The 27035-nt window shown below is 63.1% G+C and overlaps 1 protein-coding gene across 1 annotated transcript in view; it reads left to right on the forward strand.

Moving 5' to 3' along the window:
• Adamtsl3 (ADAMTS like 3) overlaps positions 1–27035 on the forward strand; it is a 107770-nt gene that overhangs the window by 73886 nt on the left and 6849 nt on the right. The window contains 8 exon segments of the mRNA XM_042669658.1: positions 2918–3110; positions 3676–3858; positions 9329–9482; positions 13093–14152; positions 16310–16437; positions 18691–18819; positions 25280–25462; positions 26732–26845. Of these exon segments, the coding sequence (XP_042525592.1) occupies positions 2918–3110; positions 3676–3858; positions 9329–9482; positions 13093–14152; positions 16310–16437; positions 18691–18819; positions 25280–25462; positions 26732–26845 (2144 nt within the window).

Here is a 27035-nt window from a genome sequence, read left to right on the forward strand (position 1 = left end):
GTGGGTGGAGGACCGCGGGTCTTCACCCTACCACCCATGTGTGTGCTGCGGTGGCTGGACCGGAGGGGGTGGGCTGAGTCCCTCCTGGGGCGGCCCCTCCCAGCGTGGCCCTTTACGGGCTTGCTCTTTCCAGGAAGGAGCCAGCGGCTCGCAGACAGGAGCAGGTTGTGGGGAGGACAGCCTCCTCTCTCAGGGCTCAGCCCTGCCGGGGCTGGGGCCCCCTCGCCCCTCCTCCCTCGTCTTTAGGATCTGCCTCAGTGAGGCGCAGCTGCACGCAGCGCATCCTGACTCGCGGTAGCTCCTGCCGAGGGCTGTGTGCAGGTGGCCGGGCCGCAGTGTGTTAGTGGGGTGGCACCAGGGTGACCGAGGACCTCTGAGCCTTCAGCCTCGAACTCAGATCCTCATCAGAAATGTGACAGTCGTAGCTGTCCTGGTGACTTTCCTCACATGCAGAGCTGCTGGGACTGAGCTGTGTTACAGGGCCCTGTGTTCACACCTCAGTACCACCATCACCACTGCGCGCACACACACACACACACACACACCCCACACACAAGCACACACACCATCACCATCACTACACACACCACACACACCACCACCACCACCACACACCACACACACACACATCATGCACCACACACACAAGCACACACACCATCACCGTCACTACACACACACCCACACACACCACCTCCATCACCACACACACCGCCATATACCACACACCATACACACACCATCAGCACACACACCATCACACACATCCCACACACACACCCTCACCACACACCATATACATACACACATACCACTACACACACACCACACCATCACACACACCATATACACACACTCCATCACCACACACACACACACCAGCATACATACACCATCACCACACACCCACACGCACACGGGGCTCTGCTGTGGGCTGGGGCTCTGTGGCGGGCTGAGGTTGGGAGGGCCGCGTCTCCTGCCTAGCCAGGCTGGCCTGGACTGCAGACCCTGGAGGTCCCTGGATGTGGGGCCTCCTGCCTTTTGTTACAGCAGTAGCAGGAAGTCTGGAACAGGCCAATTATGTCCCCACACACATCCAGCAGGGAGCAAGACCCTGTCTCAAAGTATCCGCTGGAAAGGTTGAGGCTGTGGCTCAATGTTAGAGCACCTGCCTGCCAACCCAGGGCCCGAGTTCAAACCCTAGCGCTGCCAAAATTAAAAATCACCTGGAAGATTTGTTTTTAAAGAACCAAATACAAGGTTAAACCATTTGAAGAAATTTGATCAGTCAAAAAAGATTAAATACAGTCAGCTTATATGACTCATCACGAGATATCCAGACATTAAAATGGTAACGTAAACAAAACCCATGGAGTAGGAGCAACAGGTAATGTGGACAGGTGACCTAAAGAAGTCTAGAACAAACCGCAGAATGAAGGTGATTTGCAAAAGAGGTAGGAGGGGGAGCTACTGGGGAGACTCTACCGTGAATCTCCACAAAGTGGAGAGAGAAACGGACGCTGCCGACAGCCACAGAGAAGATGGCTGCGAAGAGCCCGGGGGCTGGAGCAGCAGAATCCAGAGTCACACAGTCGAGGAAGGAAATACACGGACACCCGCGCTCATTGTTACCACAGCTCCAAAGACAAAACAGACCGCAAGACAGAGTCACAATGCCGGCCACGACCGCCTCCTCTGGCAGCCACGTCCGCCTCCTCTGGCAGCCACCATCTTGGGATATCTCAGAAGGGGCGCCGGCTGGCCTGGGCCACGTTGCCTCCTCCGGCGGCCACTGTCTTGGGATATCTCAGAAGGGGCGCCGGCCGGCCTGGGCCACGTCACCTCCTCTGGTGGCCACTGTCTTGGGATATCTCAGAAGGGGCACCGGCCGGCCTGGGCCACGTCACCTCCTCTGGTGGCCACTGTCTTGGGATATCTCAGAAGGGGCGCCAGCCAGCCTGGCCTGGCACAGCGCACTTGGTGGAGCTGCTCTTCGCGGTCAGGGGAGGCCAGCGGGCCGTGGGCTGGCTGTGTCGCTAGGAGGAGTGAGTGAGTGGGAGGAAGCCCTTCTCAGCGCTGGGTCCGGCTGAGCGCAGGAGGAGGCTTCGCCGCCAGTAGACTGTCACAGAGCATGTGGAAAGCCATCTTGCAGGAAGCAGGCTCTGAGAGGAGAGACAAGGCTAGCCTCCGTGGGCAATCCTCACCCCCTCTTCCTCCCAGGAGCTGGGTCACTCAGTGATGCTTCCTGCGCACACATGTGTGTACTTTGGCCCTTGATTGCTAGGCATTTCTGGACGTCCCTTGGGCGGAATTTGGAATCGGCCTTTGCGGACTGCCCCGGGGCCAGCGCCTCTCACCTTGGAAGATGGATCCAGAGCAGCCGCCTTGGTTCTCATTTTTTACAGATGTCTCGGAGCAAACCTGGTTTCCCCAACACCTTATTGGAGAGGAATGGCTTACACGTGTGCTGTAAATCAGCCCTGACGGGAGAGGCTTTTCTTAGGGTTTTGTGTTGCTTTCTCAGGAGGTATTGAGGCCCTGGGGCCTGTGCACACGGCACCAAGCGCACACATCTGGGGCGCAGGGCTGGCCACCATCGGGGCGCAGGGCTGGCCACCATCCGGGGCGCAGGGCTGGCCACCATCTGGGCGCAGGGCTGGCCATCATCGGGGCGCAGGGCTGGCCACCATCCGGGGCGCAGGGCTGGCCACCATCCGGGGCGCAGGGCTGGCCACCATCGGGGCGCAGGGCTGGCCATGGGTCAGCTGGTCTCACCCAGCTTCTCCCACCGGGCTTGCGCTGGCTCCCTCCCCCTCCCTCCCTCTCCCCCTCTGTCCTCCCCCCTCCCTCCTCCTCTCCCTCCTCCCCTCCCTCCTTCCCCCCATCCCTCACCGGCCCCTCCGTCTCCTCTGCCCAGGTGGCTGGCGGAGGCCTGGGGGCCGTGCTCCGCCTCCTGCGGCGTGGGGATCCAGACCCGGGAGGTGCGCTGCCTGCGCCCCGAGGCCTCCCCGGCGGCCCCGGAGGCGTGCGCCGGGGAGAAGCCGCATGCGCTGCGGGCCTGCAATCAGTTTGACTGCCCGCCGCGCTGGCATGTGGGAGCCTGGCAGCAGGTACGCGGCGCCGCCCGCCCGCCCCGTCCGGTCCCGCCCCGCCCTCCGCCCCCGCCCACCCCGGCCCCGCCTCCGCCCTCCCAGCCCCGCCCCCTCGCTCCCGGCCCCGCCCCTTGCTCCCGGCCCCGCCCACCGCCCCGCCCCGTCCTCCGCCCCCGCCCACCCCGGCCCCGCCTCCGCCCTCCCGGCCCCGCCCCCTTGCTCCTGGCCCCGCCCCTTGCTCCCGGCCCCGCCCTGTCCTCCGGCCCGCCCCGCCCACCCGGCCCCCTCAGTGTTCCAGGACATGCGGCGCCCTCCGCCCCGCCCCTTGCTCCCGGCCCCGCCCCGTCCTCCGCCCCCGCCCACCCCGGCCCCGCCTCCGCCCTCCCAGCCCCGCCCCCTGCTCCCAGCCCCGCCCCCTGCTCCCGGCCCCGCCCCTTGCTCCCGGCCCCGCCCCGTCCTCCGGCCCGCCCCGCCCACCCCGGCCCCGCCTCCGTCCTCCCGGCCCCGCCCCTGCTCCCGGCCCCGCCCCTTGCTCCCGGCCCCGCCCCGTCCTCCGCCCCGCCCCGCCCACCGGCCCCGTCAGTGTTCCAGGACGTGCGGCGGCGGCGGCTCGCAGGCCCGGACCGTCTCCTGTCGGCAGCTGCTGGCCGACGGCCGCGTCCTCACCCTGGCGGACGAGCTGTGCCCAGGACCCAAGGCCGCGGCCCGCAGGTCCTGCGCCAGGGCCGACTGTCCGCCCCGCCTGGACCCCGGGGACTGGTCCCAGGTGCGCGGCCTCCCTCCCCCCCTCCCTCAGACTGGGGACCCCGCACCTCCTCCCTCAGACCCGCCTCCCCCCTCCCCTCCTCCCTCAGACTGGGGAACCTCCTCCCTCAGACCCTTCATCCCCTCCCCTCCTCCCTCAGACCCTTCATCCCCTCCCCTCCTCCCTCAGACTGGGACCCCGCACTTCCTCCCTCAGACCCGCCTCCCCCCTCCCCCCCTCAGACTGGGGACCCCGCACCTCCTCCCTCAGACTGGGACCCCGCACCTCCTCCCTCAAACCCGCCAACCCCTCCCCTCCTCCCTCAGACTGGGGACCCCACACCTTTTCCCTCAGACGGAGGACCCCGCACCTCCTCCCTCAGACTGGGACCCCGCACCTCCTCCCTCAGACTGGGACCCCGCACCTCCTCCCTCAGACCCGCCTCCCCCCTCGCCTCCTCCCTCAGACCCGCCTCCCCCTCCCCTCCACCCCCAGACCCGCCTCCCCCCTCCCCTCCTCCCTCAGACCCGCCTCCCCCTCCCCTCCTCCCTCAGACCCGGCTCCCCCTCCCCTCCACCCATAGACCCCGCCTCCCCCCTCCCCTCCTCCCTCAGACCCGCCTCCCCCTCCCCTCCACCCCAAGACCCGCCTCCCCCTCCCCTCCACCCCCAGACCCGCCTCCCCCTCCCCTCCTCCCTCAGACCCGCCTCCCCCTCCCCTCCACCCCCAGACCCGCCTCCCCCTCCCCTCCTCCCTCAGACCCGCCTCCCCCTCCCCTCCTCCCTCAGACCCGGCTCCCCCTCCCCTCCACCCATAGACCCGCCTCCCCCCTCCCCTCCTCCCTCAGACCCGCCTCCCCCTCCCCTCCTCCCTCAGACCCGCCTCCCCCTCCCCTCCTCCCTCAGACCCGCCTCCCCCCTCCCCTCCACCCCCAGACCCGCCTCCCCCCTCCCCTCCTCCCTCAGACCCGCCTCCCCCTCCCCTCCTCCCCCAGACCCGCCTCCCCCTCCCCTCCTCCCCCAGACCCGCCTCCCCCTCCCCTCCTCCCTCAGACCCGCCTCCCCCCTCCCCTCCTCCCTCAGACCCGCCTCCCCCTCCCCTCCTCCCCCAGACCCGCCTCCCCCTCCCCTCCTCCCTCAGACCCGCCTCCCCCTCCCCTCCACCCCCAGACCCGCCTCCCCCTCCCCTCCACCCCCAGACCCGCCTCCCCCTCCCCTCCACCCCAAGACCCGCCTCCCCCTCCCCTCCACCCCCAGACCCGCCTCCCCCTCCCCTCCTCCCTCAGACCCGCCTCCCCCTCCCCTCCACCCCCAGACCCGCCTCCCCCTCCCCTCCACCCCCAGACCCGCCTCCCCCTCCCCTCCTCCCCCAGACCCGCCTCCCCCTCCCCTCCTCCCTCAGACCCGCCTCCCCCTCCCCTCCTCCCTCAGACCCGCCACCCCCCTCCCCTCCACCCCCAGACCCGCCACCCCCCCTCCCCTCCTCCCTCAGACCCGCCTCCCCCCTCCCCTCCTCCCTCAGACCCGCCTCCCCCTCCCCTCCACCCCCAGACCCGCCTCCCTCCTCCCCTCCTCCCTCAGACCCGCCACCCCTCCCCTCCACCCCCCGACCCGCCTCCCCCTCCCCTCCACCCCCAGACCCGCCTCCCCCTCCCCTCCTCCCCCAGACCCGCCTCCCCCTCCCCTCCTCCCTCAGACCCGCTTCCTCCCTCCCCTCCTCCCCCAGACCCGCCACCCCCCTCCCCTCCTCCCCCAGACCCGCCACCCCCTCCCCTCTACCCCCAGACCCGCCTCCCCCCTCGCCTCCTCCCTCAGACCCGCCACCCCCCTCCCCTCCTCCCTCAGACCCGCCACCCCCCTCCCCTCCACCCCCAGACCCGCCTCCCTCCTCCCCTCCTCCCTCAGACCCGCCACCCCTCCCCTCCACCCCCAGACCCGCCTCCCCCTCCCCTCCACCCCCAGACCCGCCTCCCCCCTCCCCTCCTCCCCCAGACCCGCCTCCCCCTCCCCTCCTCCCTCAGACCCGCCTCCCCCCTCGCCTCCTCCCTCAGACCCGCCTCCTCCCTCCCCTCCACCCCCAGACCCGCCTCCTCCTCCCCTCCTCCCTCAGACCCGCCTCCCCCTCCCCTCCACCCCCAGACCCGCCACCCCCCTCCCCTCCTCCCCCAGACCCACCTCCCCCTCCCCTCCACCCCCAGACCCGCCACCCCCCTCCCCTCCTCCCCCAGACCCACCTCCCCCTCCCCTCCACCCTCAGACCCGCCACCCCCCTCCCCCTCCTCCCCCAGACCCGCCACCCCCCTCCCCTCCTCCCCCAGACCCGCCACCCCTCCCCTCCACCCCCAGACCCGCCACCCCCCTCCCCTCCTCCCCCAGACCCGCCACCCCCTCCCCTCCACACCCAGACCCGCCTCCCCCTCCCCTCCACACCCAGACCCACCTCCCCCTCCCCTCCACCCTCAGACCCGCCACCCCCTCCCCTCCACCCCCAGACCCGCCACCCCCCTCCCCTCCACACCCAGACCCGCCACCCCCCTCCCCTCCACCCCCAGACCCGCCTCCCCCCTCCCCTCCACACCCAGACCCGCCTCCCCCTCCCCTCCACCCCCAGACCCGCCACCCCCCTCCCCTCCTCCCTCAGACCCGCCACCCCCCTCCCCTCCACACCCAGACCCGCCTCCCCCTCCCCTCCTCCCAGCGAGGGGTTCCCTCTGCCCGCACCCGGCTCATCAGCTGTTGATGTCTTAGTGTCTGATGGCTGTCTAAAGACGTTAGATACACACATAGGCTCCATGATAGTTGGACACAACCTTGGTATTATTTATATGGCATGTAAGTTTTAAACTTAAGTGATCGCTGAGGAGGTTAGCAGATAAATGGCAATTGGCAAGTGGTAGTTTTAGAATACCCGTAACGTGACCCTACAAAGAGCTTTTCTCCGTGCTGAAAGTAATCACCAAGAGCCTCTGTCAGAAGTGACAGTGAAGGAGTTTTTTAAAGTTGGACTCCTCTCCTTTGAAATCCAGTTTAAAAATAGAATGAAAAAAGGGACACTTTGACTTCAGTGAACAGTGGGGTGGCCACAGTCCCCAACTACGTCACGAGGCACACCAGCCAGAGACCATGAGCTCTGGACCAAAATGAGGGAAGACTAGGATGAGGGTCCCCGGGAGTCAAAGGCCTGGCCAGCGGCTCAGACCAGAGGACAGCGGCTCAGAGTCCAGGACAGCGGCTCAGAGACCAGGACAGCGGCTCAGAGACCAGGGACAGCGCTCAGAGACCAGGGACAGCGGCTCAGAGACCAGGACAGTGGCTCAGAGGCCAGGGACAGCGCTCAGAGACCAGGGACAGCGGCTCAGAGTCCAGGGACAGCGCTCAGAGACCAGGGACAGCGGCTCAGAGTCCAGGGACAGCGCTCAGAGACCAGGGACAGCGCTCAGAGGCCAGGGACAGCGGCTCAGAGGCCAGGGACAGCGGCTCAGACCAGGGACAGCGCTCAGAGACCAGGGACAGCGCTCAGAGACCAGGGACAGCGGCTCAGAGACCAGGACAGTGGCTCAGAGACCAGGGACAGCGCTCAGAGACCAGGGGCAGCGCTCAGACCAGGGACAGTGGCTCAGAGACCAGGGACAGTGCTCAGAGACCAGGGACAGTGGCTCAGAGACCAGGGACAGCGCTGAGAGGCCAGGGACAGCGCTCAGAGACCAGGACAGCGCTCAGAGACCAGGGACAGTGGCTCAGAGTCCAGGACAGCGCTCAGAGACCAGGAACAGCGCTCAGAGACCAGAGGACAGCGCTCAGAGACCAGGGACAGCGCTCAGAGACCAGGGACAGCGCTCAGAGACCAGGGACAGCGGCTCAGAGACCAGGGACAGCGGCTCAGAGACCAGGGACAGCGCTCAGAGACCAGGGGCAGCGCTCAGAGACCAGGGACAGTGGCTCAGAGACCAGGGACAGCGCTCAGAGGCCAGGGACAGCGCTCAGAGACCAGGGACAGTGGCTCAGAGTCCAGGACAGCGCTCAGAGACCAGGAACAGCGCTCAGAGACCAGAGGACAGCGCTCAGAGACCAGGGACAGCGCTCAGAGACCAGGGACAGCGCTCAGAGACCAGGGACAGCGGCTCAGAGACCAGGGACAGCGGCTCAGAGACCAGGGACAGCGCTCAGAGACCAGGGGCAGCGCTCAGAGACCAGGGACAGCGCTCAGAGACCAGGACAGTGGCTCAGAGACCAGGGGACAGCGGCTCAGACCAGGGACAGCGCTCAGAGACCAGGGACAGCGCTCAGAGACCAGGACAGCGCTCAGAGACCAGGACAGCGCTCAGAGACCAGGACAGCGGCTCAGAGACCAGGGACAGCGCTCAGAGACCAGGGACAGTGGCTCAGACCAGGGACAGTGCTCAGAGACCAGGGACAGCGCTCAGAGACCAGGGACAGCGCTCAGAGACCAGGGGACAGCGCTCAGAGACCAGGACAGTGGCTCAGAGACCAGGGACAGCGCTCAGAGACCAGGGACAGCGCTCAGAGACCAGGGACAGCGCTCAGAGACCAGGGACAGCGCTCAGAGACCAGGACAGCGCTCAGAGACCAGGACAGTGGCTCAGAGACCAGGGACAGCGCTCAGAGACCAGGGACAGTGGCTCAAACCAGGGACAGCGCTCAGAGACCAGGGACAGCGCTCAGAGACCAGGACAGCGCTCAGAGACCAGGGGACAGCGGCTCAGAGACCAGGGACAGCGCTCAGAGACCAGGGGACAGCGCTCAGAGACCAGGGACAGCGCTCAGAGACCAGGGACAGTGGCTCAGACCAGGGACAGCGCTCAGAGACCAGGGACAGTGGCTCAGACCAGGGACAGCGCTCAGAGACCAGGGACAGCGCTCAGAGACCAGGGACAGCGGCTCAGAGACCAGGGGACAGCGGCTCAGAGACCAGGGACAGCGGCTCAGAGACCAGGACAGCGCTCAGAGACCAGGGACAGCGCTCAGAGACCAGGACAGCGCTCAGAGACCAGGGACAGCGCTCAGAGACCAGGACAGTGCTCAGAGACCAGGACAGCGCTCAGAGACCAGGGACAGCGCTCAGAGACCAGGACAGCGCTCAGAGACCAGGGGGTGGGGGTGACTGCAATCATGCTCCCCCCAAGAACCCAGAGTGTGGTCCTGCAGGGTGTGGGTGGGAGGCAGAGCTGAAGGAGACACTTCCTGCCCCTTGCCAGCGCAGGGCGCAGAGGCGATGCGGCCTGAGGGTGGGGAGGGAGGCCGCCCGCCGTCGTGGAGAGCCTCCAGCTGTCTAGCCCGCAGGAGGGGCTCGCCGGGGCCGCCTCCGGCCTGGCGCCCTCAGCCCCCTCTTCGTCCCCCCGCCCCGTGCGGCCTTGCCGTGGCCGGCCCGGCGCCCTCAGCCCCCTCTTCCTCCCCCCGTGCGGCCTTGCCGTGGCTGGGCCGGCGCTGGCCTACCTCTGGCCCGGCGCGATGGCCGCATGCTCTCCCCGCAGTGCTCCGTCAGCTGCGGCGTCGGGGTCCAGAGAAGGAGGCAGGTGTGCCAGAAGCTGACAGCCAGGGGCCTCCGCGTCCCGCTAGGCAACGCCGCGTGCCAGGGTCTGGCCGGCCCCCCGCTCGAGAGACCGTGCCAGATGCGTGTATGCGGGGGTAAGTGTGCCTGTGTGTGTGGTCCCTCGTGTGTGTGTGTAAGTGTGCCTGTGTGTGCGGTCCCTCGTGTGTGTGTAAGTGTGCCTGTGTGTGCGGTCCCTTGTGTGTGCGGGGGTAAGTGTGCCTGTGTGTGGTCCCTCGTGTGTGCGGGGGTAAGTGTGCCTGTGTGCAGTCCCTCGTGTGTGTGTGTAAGTGTGCCTGTGTGTGCGGTCCCTCGTGTGTGTGTGTAAGTGTGCCTGTGTGTGCGGTCCCTCGTGTGTGCGGGGGTAAGTGTGCCCTGTGTGTGCGGTCCCTCGTGTGTGTGTGTAAGTGTGCCTGTGTGTGCGGTCCCTCGTGTGTGTGTGTAAGTGTGCCTGTGTGCAGTCCCTCGTGTGTGTGTGTGTAAGTGTGCCTGTGTGCGGTCCCTCGTGTGTGTGTGTAAGTGTGCCTGTGTGTGCGGTCCCTCGTGTGTGTGTGTAAGTGTGCCTGTGTGTGCGGTCCCTCGTGTGTGTGTGTGTAAGTGTGCCCTGTGTGTGCGGTCCCTCGTGTGTGCGGGGGTAAGTGTGCCGTGTGTGCGGTCCCTCGTGTGTGTGTGTGTAAGTGTGCCTGTGTGCGGTCCCTCGTGTGTGTGTAAGTGTGCCTGTGTGTGCGGTCCCTCTTGTGTGTGTGTAAGTGTGCCCTGTGTGCGGTCCCTCGTGTGTGTGTGTAAGTGTGCCCTGTGTGTGCGGTCCCTCGTGTGTGCGGGGGTAAGTGTGCCTGTGTGTGTGGTCCCTCGTGTGTGTGTGTAAGTGTGCCTGTGTGTGCGGTCCCTCGTGTGTGTGTGTGTAAGTGTGCCCTGTGTGTGCGGTCCCTCGTGTGTGCGGGGGTAAGTGTGCCGTGTGTGCGGTCCCTCGTGTGTGTGTAAGTGTGCCTGTGTGTGCGGTCCCTCGTGTGTGTGTGTAAGTGTGCCCTGTGTGTGCGGTCCCTCGTGTGTGTGTGTAAGTGTGCCTGTGTGTGCCGTCCCTCGTGTGTGTGTGTAAGTGTGCCCTGTGTGTGCGGTCCCTCGTGTGTGTGTGTAAGTGTGCCCTGTGTGCGGTCCCTCGTGGCACCCGTGTGTGCCCCTCTCTCGGCCTGGACTGGCTCCTGCTGCTGTCCGGGGCTGAGTGAGCTCAGGCCGGTGGGAGAACATGGAGACTGCGGCGTCCTGAGAAAGCCAGCACTCAGAAACACCGCTCACAGTGCTGCTGCGACCTCTGCTTTCTGAGTGGAAGCCACGGCACACCCCCGGTGCGAGTCGCACGCACACCCCCGGTGCGAGTCGCACGCACACCCCTGGTCGGAGTTACACACACACCCCCGGTCAGAGTTACACACACACCCCCAGTCAGAGTTACACACACACCCCCGGTGCGAGTCGCACGCACACCCCCGGTCGGAGTTACACACACACCCCTGGTAGGGGTCACACGCACACTCCTGGTAGTCACACACACTCCTGGTAGTCACACACACACACACACCCCTGGTAGTCACACACACACACACACCCCTGGTAGTCACACACACACACACACACACACACACACTCCTGGTAGTCACACACACACACACACACACACACACACCCCTGGTAGTCACACACACACACACACACACACACACACCCCTGGTAGTCACACACACACACACACTCCTGGTAGGGGTCACACGCACAATCCTGGTAGTCACACACACTCCTGGTAGTCACACACACTCCTGGTAGTCACACACACACACACACACTCCTGGTAGTCACACACCCCTGGTAGTCACACACACACTCCTGGTAGTCACACACACACACTCCTGGTGGTCACACGCACACCCCTGGTAGTCACACGCACACCCCTGGTGGTCACACGCACACCCCTGGTAGGAGTCACACGCACACCCCTGGTAGGAGTCACACGCACACCCCTGGTAGGAGTCACACGCACACCCCTGGTGGTCACACACACACCCCTGATAGGAGTCACACGCACACCCCTGGTGGTCACACGCACACACACTCCTGGTAGGAGTCACACGCACACCCCTGGTGGTCACACGCACACCCCTGGTGGTCACACGCACACCCCTGATAGGAGTCACACGCACACCCCTGGTGGTCACACGCAAACCTCTGGTAGGAGTCACACGCACACCCCTGGTGGTCACACGCACACCCCTGGTAGGAGTCACACGCACACCCCTGGTGGTCACACGCACACCCCTGGTAGTCACACGCACACCCCTGGTAGGAGTCACACGCACACCCCTGGTGGTCACACGCACACCCCTGGTGGTCACACGCACACCCCTGGTAGGAGTTGTGAGCAGAATGCCCCGGCTCCAGCAACATGTGCTCGTCGTCCAGTTAAACAGCAGAGCTGAGCAATCATCCAGGTAAACACAGCGGAGCTGCGTCTCGCCTAAAGCCAGGGAGGTGAGGATGTGGAGTAGCTTCCCTGCAGACCGCCGGTTCCCGACGCGGCTGCAGTTACGGTGTGGATGATAAGCTGGCGTCGCTGTGCGGGGCCCTGGGCACTTGTGAGGAGGGGTCTCAGGGAAGGAGATCAGCCCTGCCTGCGGGCTGGACACCGGGCAGCAGAGCAGAGGACGTGGAATAACGGCTTTGGGGCTGAGTCCCTTCTCTGCTTTTCCACTCTCTTCCATTTCTCCTGTAGAGACAGCACGCACCTGCAGACATCCCCGAGCTTGCGGGAAGACAGGAGTTAGTTAGAAATGAGCTGTTGCTTTAATGTGGCATGCACGCGTGTGTGGTTCTCCTGGAGAACCTCCTCACAGAGCAAAATGATGAAAGCGTTCAGTTAGATTGTGCAGCACTGGCCGAGGGCCGTTCCCTGGGTGCATCATCCCACGTAGCCGCCCCCTGGGTAGCACTGTCCTCGCCTGGGGATGAGAACCCAAGAATGCAGGGAGGCCTGGGAGGTGCCCAGGCCAGGACGGGCAGGGGCCACAGGTCCGCTGCCTCTCCAGCCCAGGCTCGGAGGCCTCGCCCCGCTGACTCACGGGCAATGGAGGAATTTTGTTTTCCCTGAGAGCATTTTGAGAACCGCATTTCAAAATCTTGAGATTCCAAAGGTTGGAGTCCAGGTTTCGAAGTCCCTGGGAATCCGGGAAGCCTGGGGAGGTGCACCCTGATTTCCCCCGAGCATGGTGCGTGGCTCTGCCAGGCTCGGTGACGGGCAGCCTGCATGGCACTGGCACCGTCCTGCGGAATAACGAGCAGGAACGCCCCGAGGTTTCCGGAATGTGCAGGAGGTTCATGCTGCAGGCAGGTGAACCAGGACAGACGGGGCAGAGGGTGAGGCTCACCAGGACCCTGCTAGCCAGAAGGCCAGGCCTAGAGCCCAGACCCCACGCTCGCCTCACCCCGCCTCCAACCAAGGCTCTGTTCTTCAGCCCTCATTGAAACCTGCCTTCTTCTCTACTAAAGAGTTAGTCTTTCATTTCACTCCAGCTTTAGTGTTGTGTGTGTGTGTGTGTTAAGAATAGAAAAAGTGAGTTATGTAGGCTTGTATCCGCCTGGAAGGATGCGGTCAATAAGTGTTCATTTTTGAGTGATTTTTTAAAATTTGCATGTCTTTTCTATCCTGTTTTTCCCCTGCAGAAATGAAGCCAGAGACAAAGCCAAGACTTAGTGGTCGGGGCCCTGAGATTCTCAGCGTGCGAAGGATCTACATCCAGACCCGGGAGGAGAAGCAGATCAACCTGACGGTGGGGAGCCGGGCTTACCTGCTGCCCAACACATCCGTGATCGTCAGGTGCCCCGTGCGGCGATTCCAGAAGTCTCTGATCAGGTGGGAGAAGGGTGGCCGTTGTCTGCAGAGCTCCAGACAGCTGCGGGTCACAAAGTCGGGCTCCCTGAAGATCCCCCGGCTCGCAGCGGCCGACATCGGTGTGTATCGGTGCCTCGCGGGCCCGGCTCAGGAAACAGTGGTTCTCAAGCTCATCGGCACGGACAACCGGCTCGTGGCACACCCAGCTGTCCGAGAACATGCCAGGGACCCTTCCGGGACGGACCCCGGGGAAGCCAATAGCTTGGGTGCCGTGTGGCATAAAATGCAGCAGCTTTGGAGTCACAAAGATGGGCTTTACCCGCCTGGCGGCCAGACGGACCACCCGGCTTCCTTGAGAGCTCTGTTGGGCCCCTGCAGCCATGGTTCTCCAGGCAGCGGCGACGCCCCCTGGGGCCTTGAGCCCAGGCAGTTCGAAGCAGCGGTGCAGCAGGGAGCCCACAGCCTGGACACGGCCCAGTTTGAGGAGCTGATAAAGAACCTGAGTCGGCTGCTGGAGACAGGAGAGGTCAGCAGGGACCTGGCGTCCCAGGTGATGCACCAGCTGGCGGCCGAGCTGGTTCAGGTGCAGCCCGCACCCGTGCCCCAGAGCCGTGGGGACGAGGAGGTCCTGAACGCCCGGCCCAGAGAGCCGCCGGCAGGAGACGGGCCCCAGAGCTCCGCGGGGCCCCTCCCGGGCAGGCGGCCCGTGCTCCTAAGACAGACACAGCCCTCCGCCATCTCCTTCAATACAACCATCACCGCCCAGGTCGGAAACACCGTGTACATCACAAACAAGACGGAGACCATCCACATCCTGTGCGGCCTGCGGGTCCCCACCCACGCCACGTACACGTGGACCAAGGACGGGGAGCTGCTGCGGCCCACGGCAGGGTGAGTACAGAGCAGGGCTCTGGTCCGGCCTGGGCACGGTGGCCCCGGTCCTCCCCCAGACGCGCTCCGTCCCCCAGAGTCCTCCCCCAGAGAGTCCTCCCCCAGAGAGTCCTCCCCCAGACGCGCTCAGTCCCCGGTCCTCCCCCAGACGCGCTCAGTCCCCGGTCCTCCCCCAGACGCGCTCCGTCCCCCAGAGAGTCCTCCCCCAGACGCGCTCCGTCCCCCAGAGTCCTCCCCCAGAGAGTCCTCCCCCAGAGAGTCCTCCCCCAGAGAGTCCTCCCCCAGACGCGCTCCGTCCCCGGTCCTCCCCCAGACGCGCTCGGTCCCCGGTCCTCCCCCAGACGCGCTCGGTCCCCGGTCCTCCCCCAGACGCGCTCCGTCCCCTGCTAGCAGTGTTTCTGACTCAGACGCGCTCCGTCCCCTGCTAGCAGTGTCTCTGACTCAGACGCGCTCCGTCCCCTGCTAGCAGTGTCTCTGACTCAGACGCGCTCCGTCCCCTGCTAGCAGTGTCTCTGACTCAGACGCGCTCCGTCCCCTGCTAGCAGTGTCTCTGACTCAGACGCGCTCCGTCCCCTGCTAGCAGTGTCTCTGACTCAGACGCGCTCCGTCCCCTGCTAGCAGTGTCTCTGACTCAGACGCGCTCCGTCCCCTGCTAGCAGTGTTTCTGACTCAGACGCGCTCCGTCCCCTGCTAGCAGTGTTTCTGACTCAGACGCGCTCCGTCCCCTGCTAGCAGTGTTTCTGACTCAGACGAGGCTAGCACCTGTCCTTTTCACATGTGTGCCGTGGCTGTTTTTAACCAAACATTGGTTTTTTAATCCACAATTCACAGATCTCCACTTGGGTACACACTACACACTTGGAGGATCCCAGTCACGAGCCTGTTGGTATGAGGCTGGGTATGGTTGAGTGTGCACCTGAGTGTGTTTAGCTCCTCCCTTTGAACAGAATCCTCACCACAGCGTCATCTGTGGGTCATTTTCTAAACGCTGGTACACTGAGCTAAACAGCGTTTCCAATGCTACACGCCACATGGCGTTTAAATACTCGGGCTCACTGTGGCCATCATGAAGGCATCTGGAGGAAACTCGAGTTACAGCGGTTTGCCCTGGTGTTCTAGCCTGCCGATTTCCACTGTCGAGCCGCAGCGGTTTGCCCTGGTGTTCTAGCCTGCCGATTTCCACCGTCGAGTTACAGCGGTTTGCCCTGGTGTTCTAGCCTGCCGATTTCCACTGTCGAGCCGCAGCCATTTGCCCTGGTGTTCTAGAGTGCTGATTTCCCTGTGGGACGCGCTAGCTGCTCCCGCTCTGCCCGCGTGCGTGCCTCCTGCGTGTCTGTGGGGCAGGCCCGGCACGCACTGGGTTTCCTGCCTGTCTCCCTGGCTGCCCGGACTCTCTTGTTCTTGTCATTCACACATGGAGCTACCCGAGGCTTTTGGAAACTGCTGTGTAGAATTCATTGTGCTTAGCACTGAGGTGCACGGCTGTAAGATCCAGCCTTCCCCTTGACGTGTTCATAGTCCAGTAGGGACAGATATTTCATCAAATCAGCACATGAACTGAAGAAGAAGCCCCGAGGGGGGTGAAGATGAAGTCGGGGGCACCAGGGACATGACCTTTGACCGGGGACTCTGGTAGAAATGAGTGGCGTGTGCAGACGCTTGGGGGATGAACGATTGGGAGGTGTTCTGGGGACAGCTGGAGTTCATGGTGGCTGAAGCCCGGGGGTGAGCGGAGGAAGCGGCGGGAAGCGAAGGCGTGACTGCACTCCACTCATGGAGAAGGGCCGCGGTTAGACTCCGCACAGGTCATGGAAATGGTGAAATAAATCACACACAGGATGTCCCCCTCTGCCCCCAGTCAACGCACTATGGAACGGTGAAATTAGAAGCAGAAGAAACGCTCCCATTTCTCTGGATAATTGCCTGGTCAGCTCTGACTCTCAAAGTGCCAGAGGCTTGACCTTTTGAAGGATGGGGTCGGAGGGCCACGGGGCAGGCTGTCCCTCCTGGCGTGTAGCTCCCACCCTCTAGACCGAGTGTCTGCCTGTCGGCAGATCACCGTTACAAACCCCCTCCGTAGCGCCGTCTCGGTCCTCCACAGCCCGCCGCCAGCCTCCCCAGCAACGGTGGGGACCATGCACTGTGGGTTTCTTTCAGGATAGTCATGGAAGGAGCCGAGAGGATTCAGATCAGGAACCCAACCAGGAGGGAGCAAGGAATCTACAAATGCGCCGTGGCTAATCCTCTGGGCTCGGACGTGGAGAGCTCCTCTGTGCTCTGGGCAGGTAATGCCAGGATGTCTAGATCTGCTGCTTTTTCCCTGTTAAACTCAAGCAGGACACTTCTCAGAGTTGAGTGTGCCCCGGTCTCCTGCCGGCTTGAGCCAGGTTGCTGGCGTCCACCCCGGGCGTCGGCCTTAGGAGGTTTGAGATGAAGGTGGGAGCCGGGGCCTTGAACCCATGCCTGGGTGACACGTGGCCCCTGGGACCTCAGTCTGGAATCAGCTGGTTCAGGGCACACTGCAGAAGAATTGGGGGACGAGACGGGGGTTTGGTTGGTACTCTCGATGTCATGGACTTTTAAAGTCTCACCAGCTGGGGAAAGAAAGTCGGCATCTGGTAGAGGTTGCTGCATCCGTCCATCCAGTTCTACCAGCCGGCCCTTGGAATTCCTCCCTGAGGTCAAGACTTGACCTGGGAGCTGGCCGCTGCCCTGTCCCCTCCCCGTGTGTCCCTGGGCAGGGGCCTTTGAGCTGGCCACGCCAGGGCAGTGTTTCCCTGGGGCGGGCGGGTGTGCATTTAATTCACGCTGAGGCAGCAGAGGGAGGAGACGGCGGCCCAGAGCCAGCACTCTGTCCACACTCTGCCGTCCGCACCCAGGCTGAAGTCCCACGTGCCCCGAAAAGTTCACAGCGGGGTGGGAGCAGGCCCTGGAGTGGGCACTGGGGAAAGATTTCCACTGAAGAGAAGCGTTTCCTGTCCCCTCCCCGTGAGAGCCTCCCGGAGGCGGAGACCGCAGGGCGCAGGGCCGGTCAGGGACCCTGCCCGTCGCTTCTCCCGGACACCAAAGCTCGGTCGTCCCACTCCCAGGCACGTTGTGCGGGCGTCAGCTCATCCAGCGCCTGGAGACACTGCAGCTGCCAGCGGGACGTCTTTGCTTCTTCTGAACCCAGTTCCTGCTTTTTTCAAACAATCCATCGAAGGGACCATTGTCCTTAATGTCAGTTACAAACCAAACCACTGCTTGTGTCTGGTGGCTGCAATGACCCTCAAAGCCTCGGTCCATCCCCCCGGTGGATGGCTGGCAGGGCTGGCGGGCGCAGCCCCCTGGGCAGACGGCTGGCGTGCACAGCCCCCACCCGGGCGGACGGCTGGCGGGCGCAGCCCCCCGGGTGGACGGCTGGTGGGCGCAGCCCCCCGGGTGGACGGCTGGCAGGGCTGGTGTGCACAGCCCCCTGGGTGGACGGCTGGTGGGGCTGGTGTGCACAGCCCCCTGGGTGGACGGCTGGCGGGGCTGATGTGCACAGCCCCCTGGGTGGACGGCTGGCGGGCGCAGCCCCCCCGGGTGGACGGCTGGCAGGGCTGGCAGGCACAGCCTCCTGGGTGGACGGCTGGCAGGGCTGGTGTGCACAGCCTCCCCTGGGTGGACGGCTGGTGGGCGCAGCCCCCTGGGTGGACGGCTGGCGGGTGCAGCCCCCCCGGGTGGACGGCTGGCAGGGCTAGCGGGCGCAGCCCCCCCTGGGTGGACGGCTGGCAGGGCTGGCGGGCGCAGCCCCCCCTGGGTGGACGGCTGGCAGGGCTGGCGTGCGCAGCCCCCCCTAGGTGGACGGCTGGCAGGCGCAGCCCCCCCTGGGTGGACGGCTGGCAGGGCTGGTGGGCGCAGCCCCCCCGGGTGGACGGCTGGCGGGCGCAGCCCCCCGGGTGGACGGCTGGCAGGGCTGGTGTGCACAGCCCCCTGGGTAGACGGCTGGCGGGCGCAGCCCCCTGGGTGGACGGCTGGCGGGCGCAGCCCCCTGGGTGGAAGGCTGGCAGGGCTGGCAGGCACAGCCTCCTGGGTGGACGGCTGGCAGGCGCAGCCCCCTGGGTGGACGGCTGGCAGGGCTGGCAGGCACAGCCTCCTGGGTGGACGGCTGGCAGGCGCAGCCCCCTGAGTGGACGGCTGGCAGGGCTGGTGGGTGCAGCCCCCTGGGTGGACGGCTGGCGGGCGCAGCCCCCTGGGTGGACGGCTGGCGGGCGCAGCCCCCTGGGTGGACGGCTGGCGGGCGCAGCCCCCTGGGTGGACGGCTGGCGGGCGCAGCCCCCCCGGGTGGACGGCTGGCAGGGCTGGTGGGCGCAGCCCCCTGGGTAGACGGCTGGCAGGGCTGGCGGGCGCAGCCCCCCCGGGTGGACGGCTGGCAGGCGCAGCCCCCTGGGTGGATGGCTGGCGGGCGCAGCCCCCTGGGTGGACGGCTGGCGGGCACAGCCCCCCCGGGTGGACGGCTGGCGGGCGCAGCCCCACAGGCTGGCGCCTAACGTGTCTCCTGCTGTCTTTGAATTAAGCGGCGCCTGTCATCTCCTCTGTTGAAAGAAACGTCACCAAACCAGAGCAAAGTCACCTCTCAGCCGTGGTGGGCAGTACCGTGGAGGCCGCCCTGGGGGCAGACGTGACCCTGCAGTGTCCCGTGGGAGGTGAGTGTGGCCCTCAGAGTCCCGTGGGAGGTGAACGAACATGACCATGGCCTCAGGGAGACACATGGCCAGCTGTCAGGTTTTGACCGCTGTCCGTGATGACCATTGTCAATGATGACCACTGTCAGTGATGACCGCTGTCTGTGATGACCGCGGTCAGTGATGACCATTGTCAGGAGATGACCACTGTCTGTGATGACCACTGCCAGTGATGACCACTGTCAGATGACTACTGTGAGTGATGACCACTGTCCGTGATGACCGCTGTCAGTGATGACCGCTGCCATTTTCACTGTCTTCCCTTTGCCTGACGGCCCAGACACCTCCCTTTCAGTGCACTGATGTAGGTGAACTCCCGGGGTGACTTCACAAAGCCTGCGAGCGAATGTCATCCTGGGTTCTGGTGTGCCCCTGACCGGCTCTCAGCCGAGCGGCAGGACTGGCCTGCTGGGTGGGCAGGCCGCGGTGAGGGCCGCGTCCGTCGCTGGGTGGCGCAGTGTGTGAGAACCGAGGCCGCCCGGTCCTGCTTGCGCCCGCATCTCCCCCCTGGCTCCCCGCAGCCACGGCTCCGTGCCGTTGGCTCCACAGGCTGGACGCTTGCTAGTCCCCAGGGCGTGACTTCTCAGCCCCTGGAAGTCCTGCAGTGTTGGCCTACACGGACTTCTGGCAGATCTCTCCGGCCCCCCGAAGGACCCCACCCACAGCGATGTGAATTTGGGGGCCAGCTCCACCCCCTGCAGAGGCAGCCGAGGGTCTGTGGCCCGAGAGCAGGTTCCCCACCACAGGCTTCCCGCTGGTGCCGCCGGCCACCCACAGAGGACTCTGAAACACAGACCGGATGTCTGCCATCTGCCGGAAGAAGCCTTCACCTGAACCTCACTCCCCGTGGCTGGTCGAGCGTTTAGAGAGACGGCCATTGAGAGACTGGATCCGGGACTGAATTCAGTGGAGCCGTTCTTGGGGGCACAGCCTCCGGCAAAAATGCCAGGCCCAGAAGCATCAGCTCTGTCTCTACAGCCAGCCAGGCCTTGTGCGGGGGGAGAGGGGGGGTCCGGAGCCCTGCGCGCCCTGAGCTCTTGCATTGCTGGCGGACAGCAGGGTGGTCTCCTCCTCATTGTCTTCCTTCCTGGTCCTCCTCCTCCTCTTCCTCATTTCCCCTCCACTCTCTTCCCTCCCTCTTTCCTCTTCCCCTTTCCTCCCTCCTCCTCCTCTTCTCATCTTCGCCCACTTTTTCCTCCCTTCTTCCTCCTTCTCTTTCTTCCTCCCCCTCCTTTTTCTCTTTCCCCTCCCTTCTCTCCTCCTCCTCCTCCTTCTCCTCCTCCAAGTTTGGGGGGTCGAGGTTGATCACCGCCCCCCAGCTTCAGCTCTTCTTGGACATAGTGCTGCCAGACTTGGCCTCACCTGGCCGCCGCCTCGCAGGGCGTCCCCGCCAGCACCGGTGCATGCCGCCGCGTGGAGCTGGGTGCCGCTCTGACTGGAGCTTTGGTGAAGGTTGTGTTTTCTCGTGGACAGCAACCACCCTCAGGGCCGTTGCGTCCTGCCGAGGCCCGGCTTTCTGGGGACAAACGGTGACATTATGAAGGCTGGGAAGCTTGTGTCTTAGAGACTGTCCTCTTCTGGACGGTGGCTCAGCACAGGTGCACTGCATTTCCCTCACCTGAGACGGGAGGTGCGGGGCGCAGGGAGGTCTGGGGCGCAGGGAGGTCTGGGGCGCAGGGAGGCCTGGGGCGCAGGGAGGTCTGGGGCGCAGGGAGGCCTGGGGCATAGGGAGGTCTGGGGCGCAGTGAGGTCTGGGGCGCAGGGAGGTCTGGGGCGCAGGGAGGCCTGGGGCGCAGGGAGGCCTGGGGCGCAGGGAGGCCTGGGGCACAGGGAGGTCTGGGGTGCTGGGTGCAGGGAGGCCTGGGGCGCAGGGAGGTCTGGGGTGCAGGGAGGTCTGGGGTGCAGGGAGGCCTGGGAGGTCTGGGGTGCAGGGAGGCCTGGGGCGCAGGGAGGCCTGGGGCGCAGGGAGGTCTGGGGCGCAGGGAGGTCTGAGGTGCAGGGAGGTCTGGGGCGCAGGGAGGTCTGGGGCGCAGGGAGGTCTGGGTACAGGGAGGTCTGGGGCGCAGGGAGGTCTGGGGCGCAGGGAGGCCTGGGGCGCAGGGAGGCCTGGGGCGCAGGGAGGCCTGGGGCGCAGGGAGGCCTGGGGCGCAGGGAGGTCTGGGGCGCAGGGAGGTCTGGGGTGCTGGGTGCAGGGAGGTCTGGGGCGCAGGGAGGTCTGGGGCGCAGGGAGGTCTGGGGCGCAGGGAGGTCTGGGGCACAGGGAGGTCTGGGGCGCAGGGAGGTCTGGGGCGCAGTGAGGTCTGGGGCGCAGGGAGGTCTGGGGTGCAGGGCGCAGGGAGGGTCTGGGTTATGGGACACAGGGAGGGTCTTGGGCCCTCTGCCCAGGCCTCACTTCATAGACAAGCACCTGCCACACACTCACAAGGGCAGATGCCACCTTCTGAACATCAGTGAAAATCAGTGGTGTGTATAATTTAAAAACCTTTCCACTAATGATAATAAACTTAACTTTATTGTTATTGTAAAAGTGATGTGCACAGGGGTTGCGGTCACAGAGGTCAGATCTTTTCTCCCAATTTTCCCCTTTCATCCCCCACCACAGGCTGTATAATTTTCACCATTGCATCTAGTGAGTACCACTGCTGCGTTTGTTCACCCTTGTCCCTCCCAAAGACAGATAAATGAACAAACAGGGCAAACAGAACACAAACAGCCTCTTGCTTCCATTTCCTGAAGCTTACTGTGATAAATATTGTGTTATGTGGTGGGATGCTCACGGGCACTGTCCTCTGTGATCCTCTCCTCCAAACACCCTCTTTTGGTCTCACGGTGAGTGAGTGCCTAGAGTCCCGTGTAGTTTATTATGTCCTGCTGCATTTTAGGTCTAGCTTTCACTTGAGAGAGAACATGTGGCATTTGGCTGAGCTTGGCTGAGCTCACTTAACATGATTTGTTCTAGTTCCGCCCGTTTCCCTGCGAATGACATAATAGTATTCTTTCTACTGGCGGTGTAACATTCCACATGTTTTGGATCCAATCTGTTGTAAGGCATCTGGGCTGTTTGCACAATGTGGCTGTTGTGAATAAGGATGTGCAGGGGTCCTTGTCCTATCCTGGCTCATGAGGCTTAGGGTAGATGCCCAGGAGTGGTGTGGCGGGGTTGTAGGGAAGGTCTGTTTAGATTTTTGAGGAACCTCCAGACTGCTGTCTGGAGTAGTGGTACTAGTTTACATTACCACCAGCAGGGCAGTAGATTCCTTTCCTCCACATCCTCACCAACATTTGTTGTTGGAATGCATGATGTCGGCTAATCTTACAGGGATGAGATGGAATCTCAGTTGTTCTGATTTGCGTTTCCTTTATGGCCAAGGATGGTGAGCATTTCCCCATGTGTTTCTTTGCCATTCTTACCTCTTCTTCTGAGAAGTCTCTCTTTGGCTCCCTTGCCCATTTAGTGATTGGTTTATTAGCTATGGGTGGAGTTGATTTCTTGAGCTCCTTGTATATGGGACAATAATTAGTTGGATTTTGTTTTTTGATCCAGTTTGTTGCTCTGTCTTTGGGTTGGGGAGTTGAGCTGTTGCTGTTTAACATTAGGATGGAGAAATGCTCATGTTTCTTGCCATTTTGTTGTTTTCCTGTAGTGTGCTTCTTTCCTCTTTTTTTTTAATTTTTTAATTTTTTAATTATTAGTAAGTTTTTTATTGTGAAAATACTGTACAGAGGGGTTACAATTACATGAGCAAGGTAATGAGTACATTTCTTATCAAGCATTGTTGCCTCCTCCTTTGTTTCCCCTTCCCATCCCTTCCCATCTCCCCATTCTTAGGGCCCCCCCCACAGCTCATATTCATGTTTCAGACAAATTCATAATTTTTTGTTGTTATAGCCAAATACATTTTGCATAACCCATAAAGATGCCAATAGTGATTTTACTTTTACCTACACTTAAAATACATTTCTAAAACTCTTATTGAATAATAGAACCTGAAAAGCTTGTCTGTTTCTAAAAGCTAAAAGTTCCAGATTTCTAAGATTGTGTGTCCTTCTCACTGTATGTTGAGTTCTGGGTGTGGGTTGGCAGATGGTTGGCCCTGCCTATCTTGAAGGTGTAGTTATGTACTACCAAGGAGGAGAAAAGGGTGTGCACTTAACTCCAGATGCCCTCTGCTCTCTGCAGTGTCCTCTCTGCACCTGGACTGGAAGATGGCCTTTATCTGAGCCTGGTAGACAGTCAGTCAAGTGTTGTTGTTGAGTGTGGGTGATGGACAGGAGTATGGTGGACAGTCACACGGTTGTTGTTGAGTGTGTGATGGAGTGTGGTGGACAGTCACATGGTTGTTGTTCAGTGTGTGTGATGGAGTGTGGTGGACAGTCACACGGCTGTTGTTGAGTGTGTGATGGAGTATGGTGGACAGTCACACAGTTGTTGTTGAGTGTGTGATGGAGTGTGGTGGACAGTCACATGGTTGTTGAGTGTGTGATGGAGTGTGGTGGACAGTCACATGGTTGTTGTTGAGTGTGTGATGGAGTGTGGTGGACAGTCACACGGTTGTTGAGTGTGTGATGGAGTGTGGTGGACAGTCACATGGTTGTTGTTGAGTGTGTGATGGAGTGTGGGGGACAGTCACACGGTTGTTGAGTGTGTGATGGAGTGTGGGGGACAGTCACATGGTTGTTGCGTGTGTGTGATGGAGTGTGGTGGACAGTCACATGGTTATTGAGTGTGTGATGGAGTGTGGTGGACAGTCACATGGTTGTTGAGTGTGTGATGGAGTGTGGGGGACAGTCACACGGTTGTTGAGTGTGTGATGGAGTGTGGTGGACAGTCACATGGTTGTTGTTGAGTGTGTGATGGAGTGTGGGGGACAGTCACACGGTTGTTGAGTGTGTGATGGAGTGTGGTGGACAGTCACATGGTTGTTGCGTGTGTGTGATGGAGTGTGGTGGACAGTCACATGGTTGTTGTTGAGTGTGTGATGGAGTGTGGGGGACAGTCACACGGTTGTTGAGTGTGTGATGGAGTGTGGGGGACAGTCACACGGTTGTTGTTGAGTGTGTGATGGAGTGTGGTGGACAGTCACATGGTTGTTGTTGAGTGTGTGATGGAGTGTGGGGGACAGTCACACGGTTGTTGAGTGTGTGATGGAGTGTGGGGGACAGTCACATGGTTGTTGCGTGTGTGTGATGGAGTGTGGTGGACAGTCACATGGTTATTGAGTGTGTGATGGAGTGTGGTGGACAGTCACATGGTTGTTGAGTGTGTGATGGAGTGTGGGGGACAGTCACACGGTTGTTGAGTGTGTGATGGAGTGTGGTGGACAGTCACATGGTTGTTGTTGAGTGTGTGATGGAGTGTGGGGGACAGTCACACGGTTGTTGAGTGTGTGATGGAGTGTGGTGGACAGTCACATGGTTGTTGCGTGTGTGTGATGGAGTGTGGTGGACAGTCACATGGTTGTTGTTGAGTGTGTGATGGAGTGTGGGGGACAGTCACACGGTTGTTGAGTGTGTGATGGAGTGTGGGGGACAGTCACACGGTTGTTGTTGAGTGTGTGATGGAGTGTGGGGGACAGTCACATGGTTGTTGCGTGTGTGTGATGGAGTGTGGTGGACAGTCACATGGTTGTTGTTGAGTGTGTGATGGAGTGTGGGGGACAGTCACACGGTTGTTGAGTGTGTGATGGAGTGTGGGGGACAGTCACACGGTTGTTGAGTGTGTGATGGAGTGTGGTGGACAGTCACATGGTTGTTGTTGAGTGTGTGATGGAGTGTGGTGGACAGTCACACGGTTGTTGAGTGTGTGATGGAGTGTGGTGGACAGTCACATGGTTGTTGTTGAGTGTGTGATGGAGTGTGGGGGACAGTCACATGGTTGTTGTTGAGTGTGTGATGGAGTGTGGTGGACAGTCACACGGTTGTTGTTGAGTGTGTGATGGAGTGTGGGGGACAGTCACATGGTTGTTGTTGAGTGTGTGATGGAGTGTGGGGGACAGTCACACGGTTGTTGTTGAGTGTGTGATGGAGTGTGGGGGACAGTCACACGGTTGTTGATGCCCGTGGGTGACAAGAACAGCGTGGGTGATGGACCAACAGTGGCCGGCGCTCTGCGTGGCCCCCTCCTGGTCCCCTGCTCTGTTCTGCAGTCTCTGCCAGTGACCCTAGCTGGAAGCTCACAAGTTCTTTTTGTCTCTGGAAATTTCCCGAAAGCATCATGGGACAACGTCATGTTTCTCTGGACCTGTGTCTTCCCTTGGGTAGCACGTTGCGGTGTGTGAGCTCAGCAAATCCTGGGTCGCAATTGCACATTTGTTTCAAAGGCTTCTGGTGACCCTGCCGGGAGCGGCAGGGGTGGCGCGCGTCTCGTGGCTCTGGCGCTCTTCTTAACGGCCTCACCTCTGTCGTGTTTGCTGTTTTGCAGGAGTCCCCCCGCCCGCCGTAACGTGGTCGAAGAGAGGAGGACCCCTGGGCGACAGGGCTTCCTTGCTTCCCCGTGGCTCCCTGTTGTTGCGGAATGTCTCGCTTGAACATGAAGGAACCTACGTGTGCACAGCCGCCAACGCCCTGGGCGAGGCAGAGGCTACCTCTGTGCTCCACCTGCTGGGTGAGGGCTGTGTCCCAGGCCCCACGGGGGACCCGGGGCTGGGGAATGGGTGAGGGCTGCGTCCCAGGCCCCACGGGGGACCCGGGGCCCAGGAACGGGGGACCTGGGGCCGGGGAATGGGTGAGGGCTGTGTCCCAGGCCCCACGGGGGACCCGGGGCTCAGGAATGGGTGAGGGCTGTGTCCCGGGCCCCACGGAGGACCCGGGGCTGGGGAATGGGTGAGGGCTGCGTCCCAGGCCCCACAGGGGACCCGGGGCTGGGGAATGGGCAAGGGCTGCGTCCCAGGCCCCATGGGGACCCGGGGCAGGGGAATGGGCCAGGGCTGGGTCCCAGGCCCCACGGGGGACCCGGGGCTCAGGAATGGGTGAGGGCTGTGTCCCGGGCCCCACGGAGGACCCGGGGCTGGGGAATGGGCAAGGGCTGTGTCCCAGGCCCCACGGGGGACCCGGGGCTGGGGAATGGGCCAGGGCTGGGTCCCAGGCCCCACGGGGGACCCGGGGCCCAGGAACGGGGGACCCGGGGCCGGGGAATGGGTGAGGGCTGCGTCCCAGGCCCCACGGGGGACCCGGGGCTCAGGAATGGGTGAGGGCTGTGTCCCGGGCCCCACGGAGGACCCGGGGCTGGGGAATGGGTGAGGGCTGCGTCCCAGGCCCCACAGGGGACCCGGGGCTGGGGAATGGGCAAGGGCTGCGTCCCAGGCCCCATGGGGACCCGGGGCAGGGGAATGGGCCAGGGCTGGGTCCCAGGCCCCACGGGGGACCCGGGGCTGGGGAATGGGCCAGGGCTGGGTCCCAGGCCCCACGGGGGACCCGGGGCTGGGGAATGGGCCAGGGCTGGGTCCCAGGCCCCACGGGGGACCCGGGGCTGGGGAATGGGCCAGGGCTGGGTCCCAGGCCCCATGGGGGACCCGGGGCCCGGGAACGGGGGACCCGGGGCTGGGGAATGGGCGAGGGCTGCGTCCCAGGCCCCACGGGGGACACAGGGCTCGGGAACGGGGGAGATGGGCAGCGGGAGCTCTCCCTGGCCGGTCTGGCTCCCCAGACTTCTCACGGAAGGCGGGCGAGGATTCTTATCCCACTTTCAGACTAGAAGTCTGGGAAGGTTCAGGGGCACAGGGCCTGGCTCCCATCCACACGGTGTGCCAGCACCACAGACCGCGGGCCCCAGCCCTCCGTCAGAGAGCATTTGCTTTTCAGGAGTTGTCTTTGAAACACTCAGGCGGGAGTGAGGCGGCTGCTAACTGGTCACATGTTTCTCTTGCTTCCTCAGAGCGAAGATGGCCAGGCAGCGATGCTGTGTCTCCTAAAGACCATCAGAAGGGAGGTCCCTGGGCCTCCACACCTGGACCCAACAGCAGTGACCCGACAGGACCCCTGCCTCAAGGTCAGGGATTTGGGGGTGTGTGAGAGAGAGAGGGAGGGAGGGAGGGAGGGATTCCCTGTTGGTGAGACCTGTTGTAAAGGGCCCGTCTGAGTTCTGCCTTCTGCAGCTGTGAAATCATCCCTCAGCGTTTGGCCAGCTCCACCCATACGCTCCACCCTCGGTGTCTGGGCTTCCTCCTCCACGGAGGCAC

Source organism: Dipodomys spectabilis, unplaced genomic scaffold, assembly GCF_019054845.1.
Source record: "Dipodomys spectabilis isolate Male_0828 unplaced genomic scaffold, ASM1905484v1 ptg000501l, whole genome shotgun sequence".
NCBI lineage: Eukaryota > Metazoa > Chordata > Mammalia > Rodentia > Heteromyidae > Dipodomys > Dipodomys spectabilis.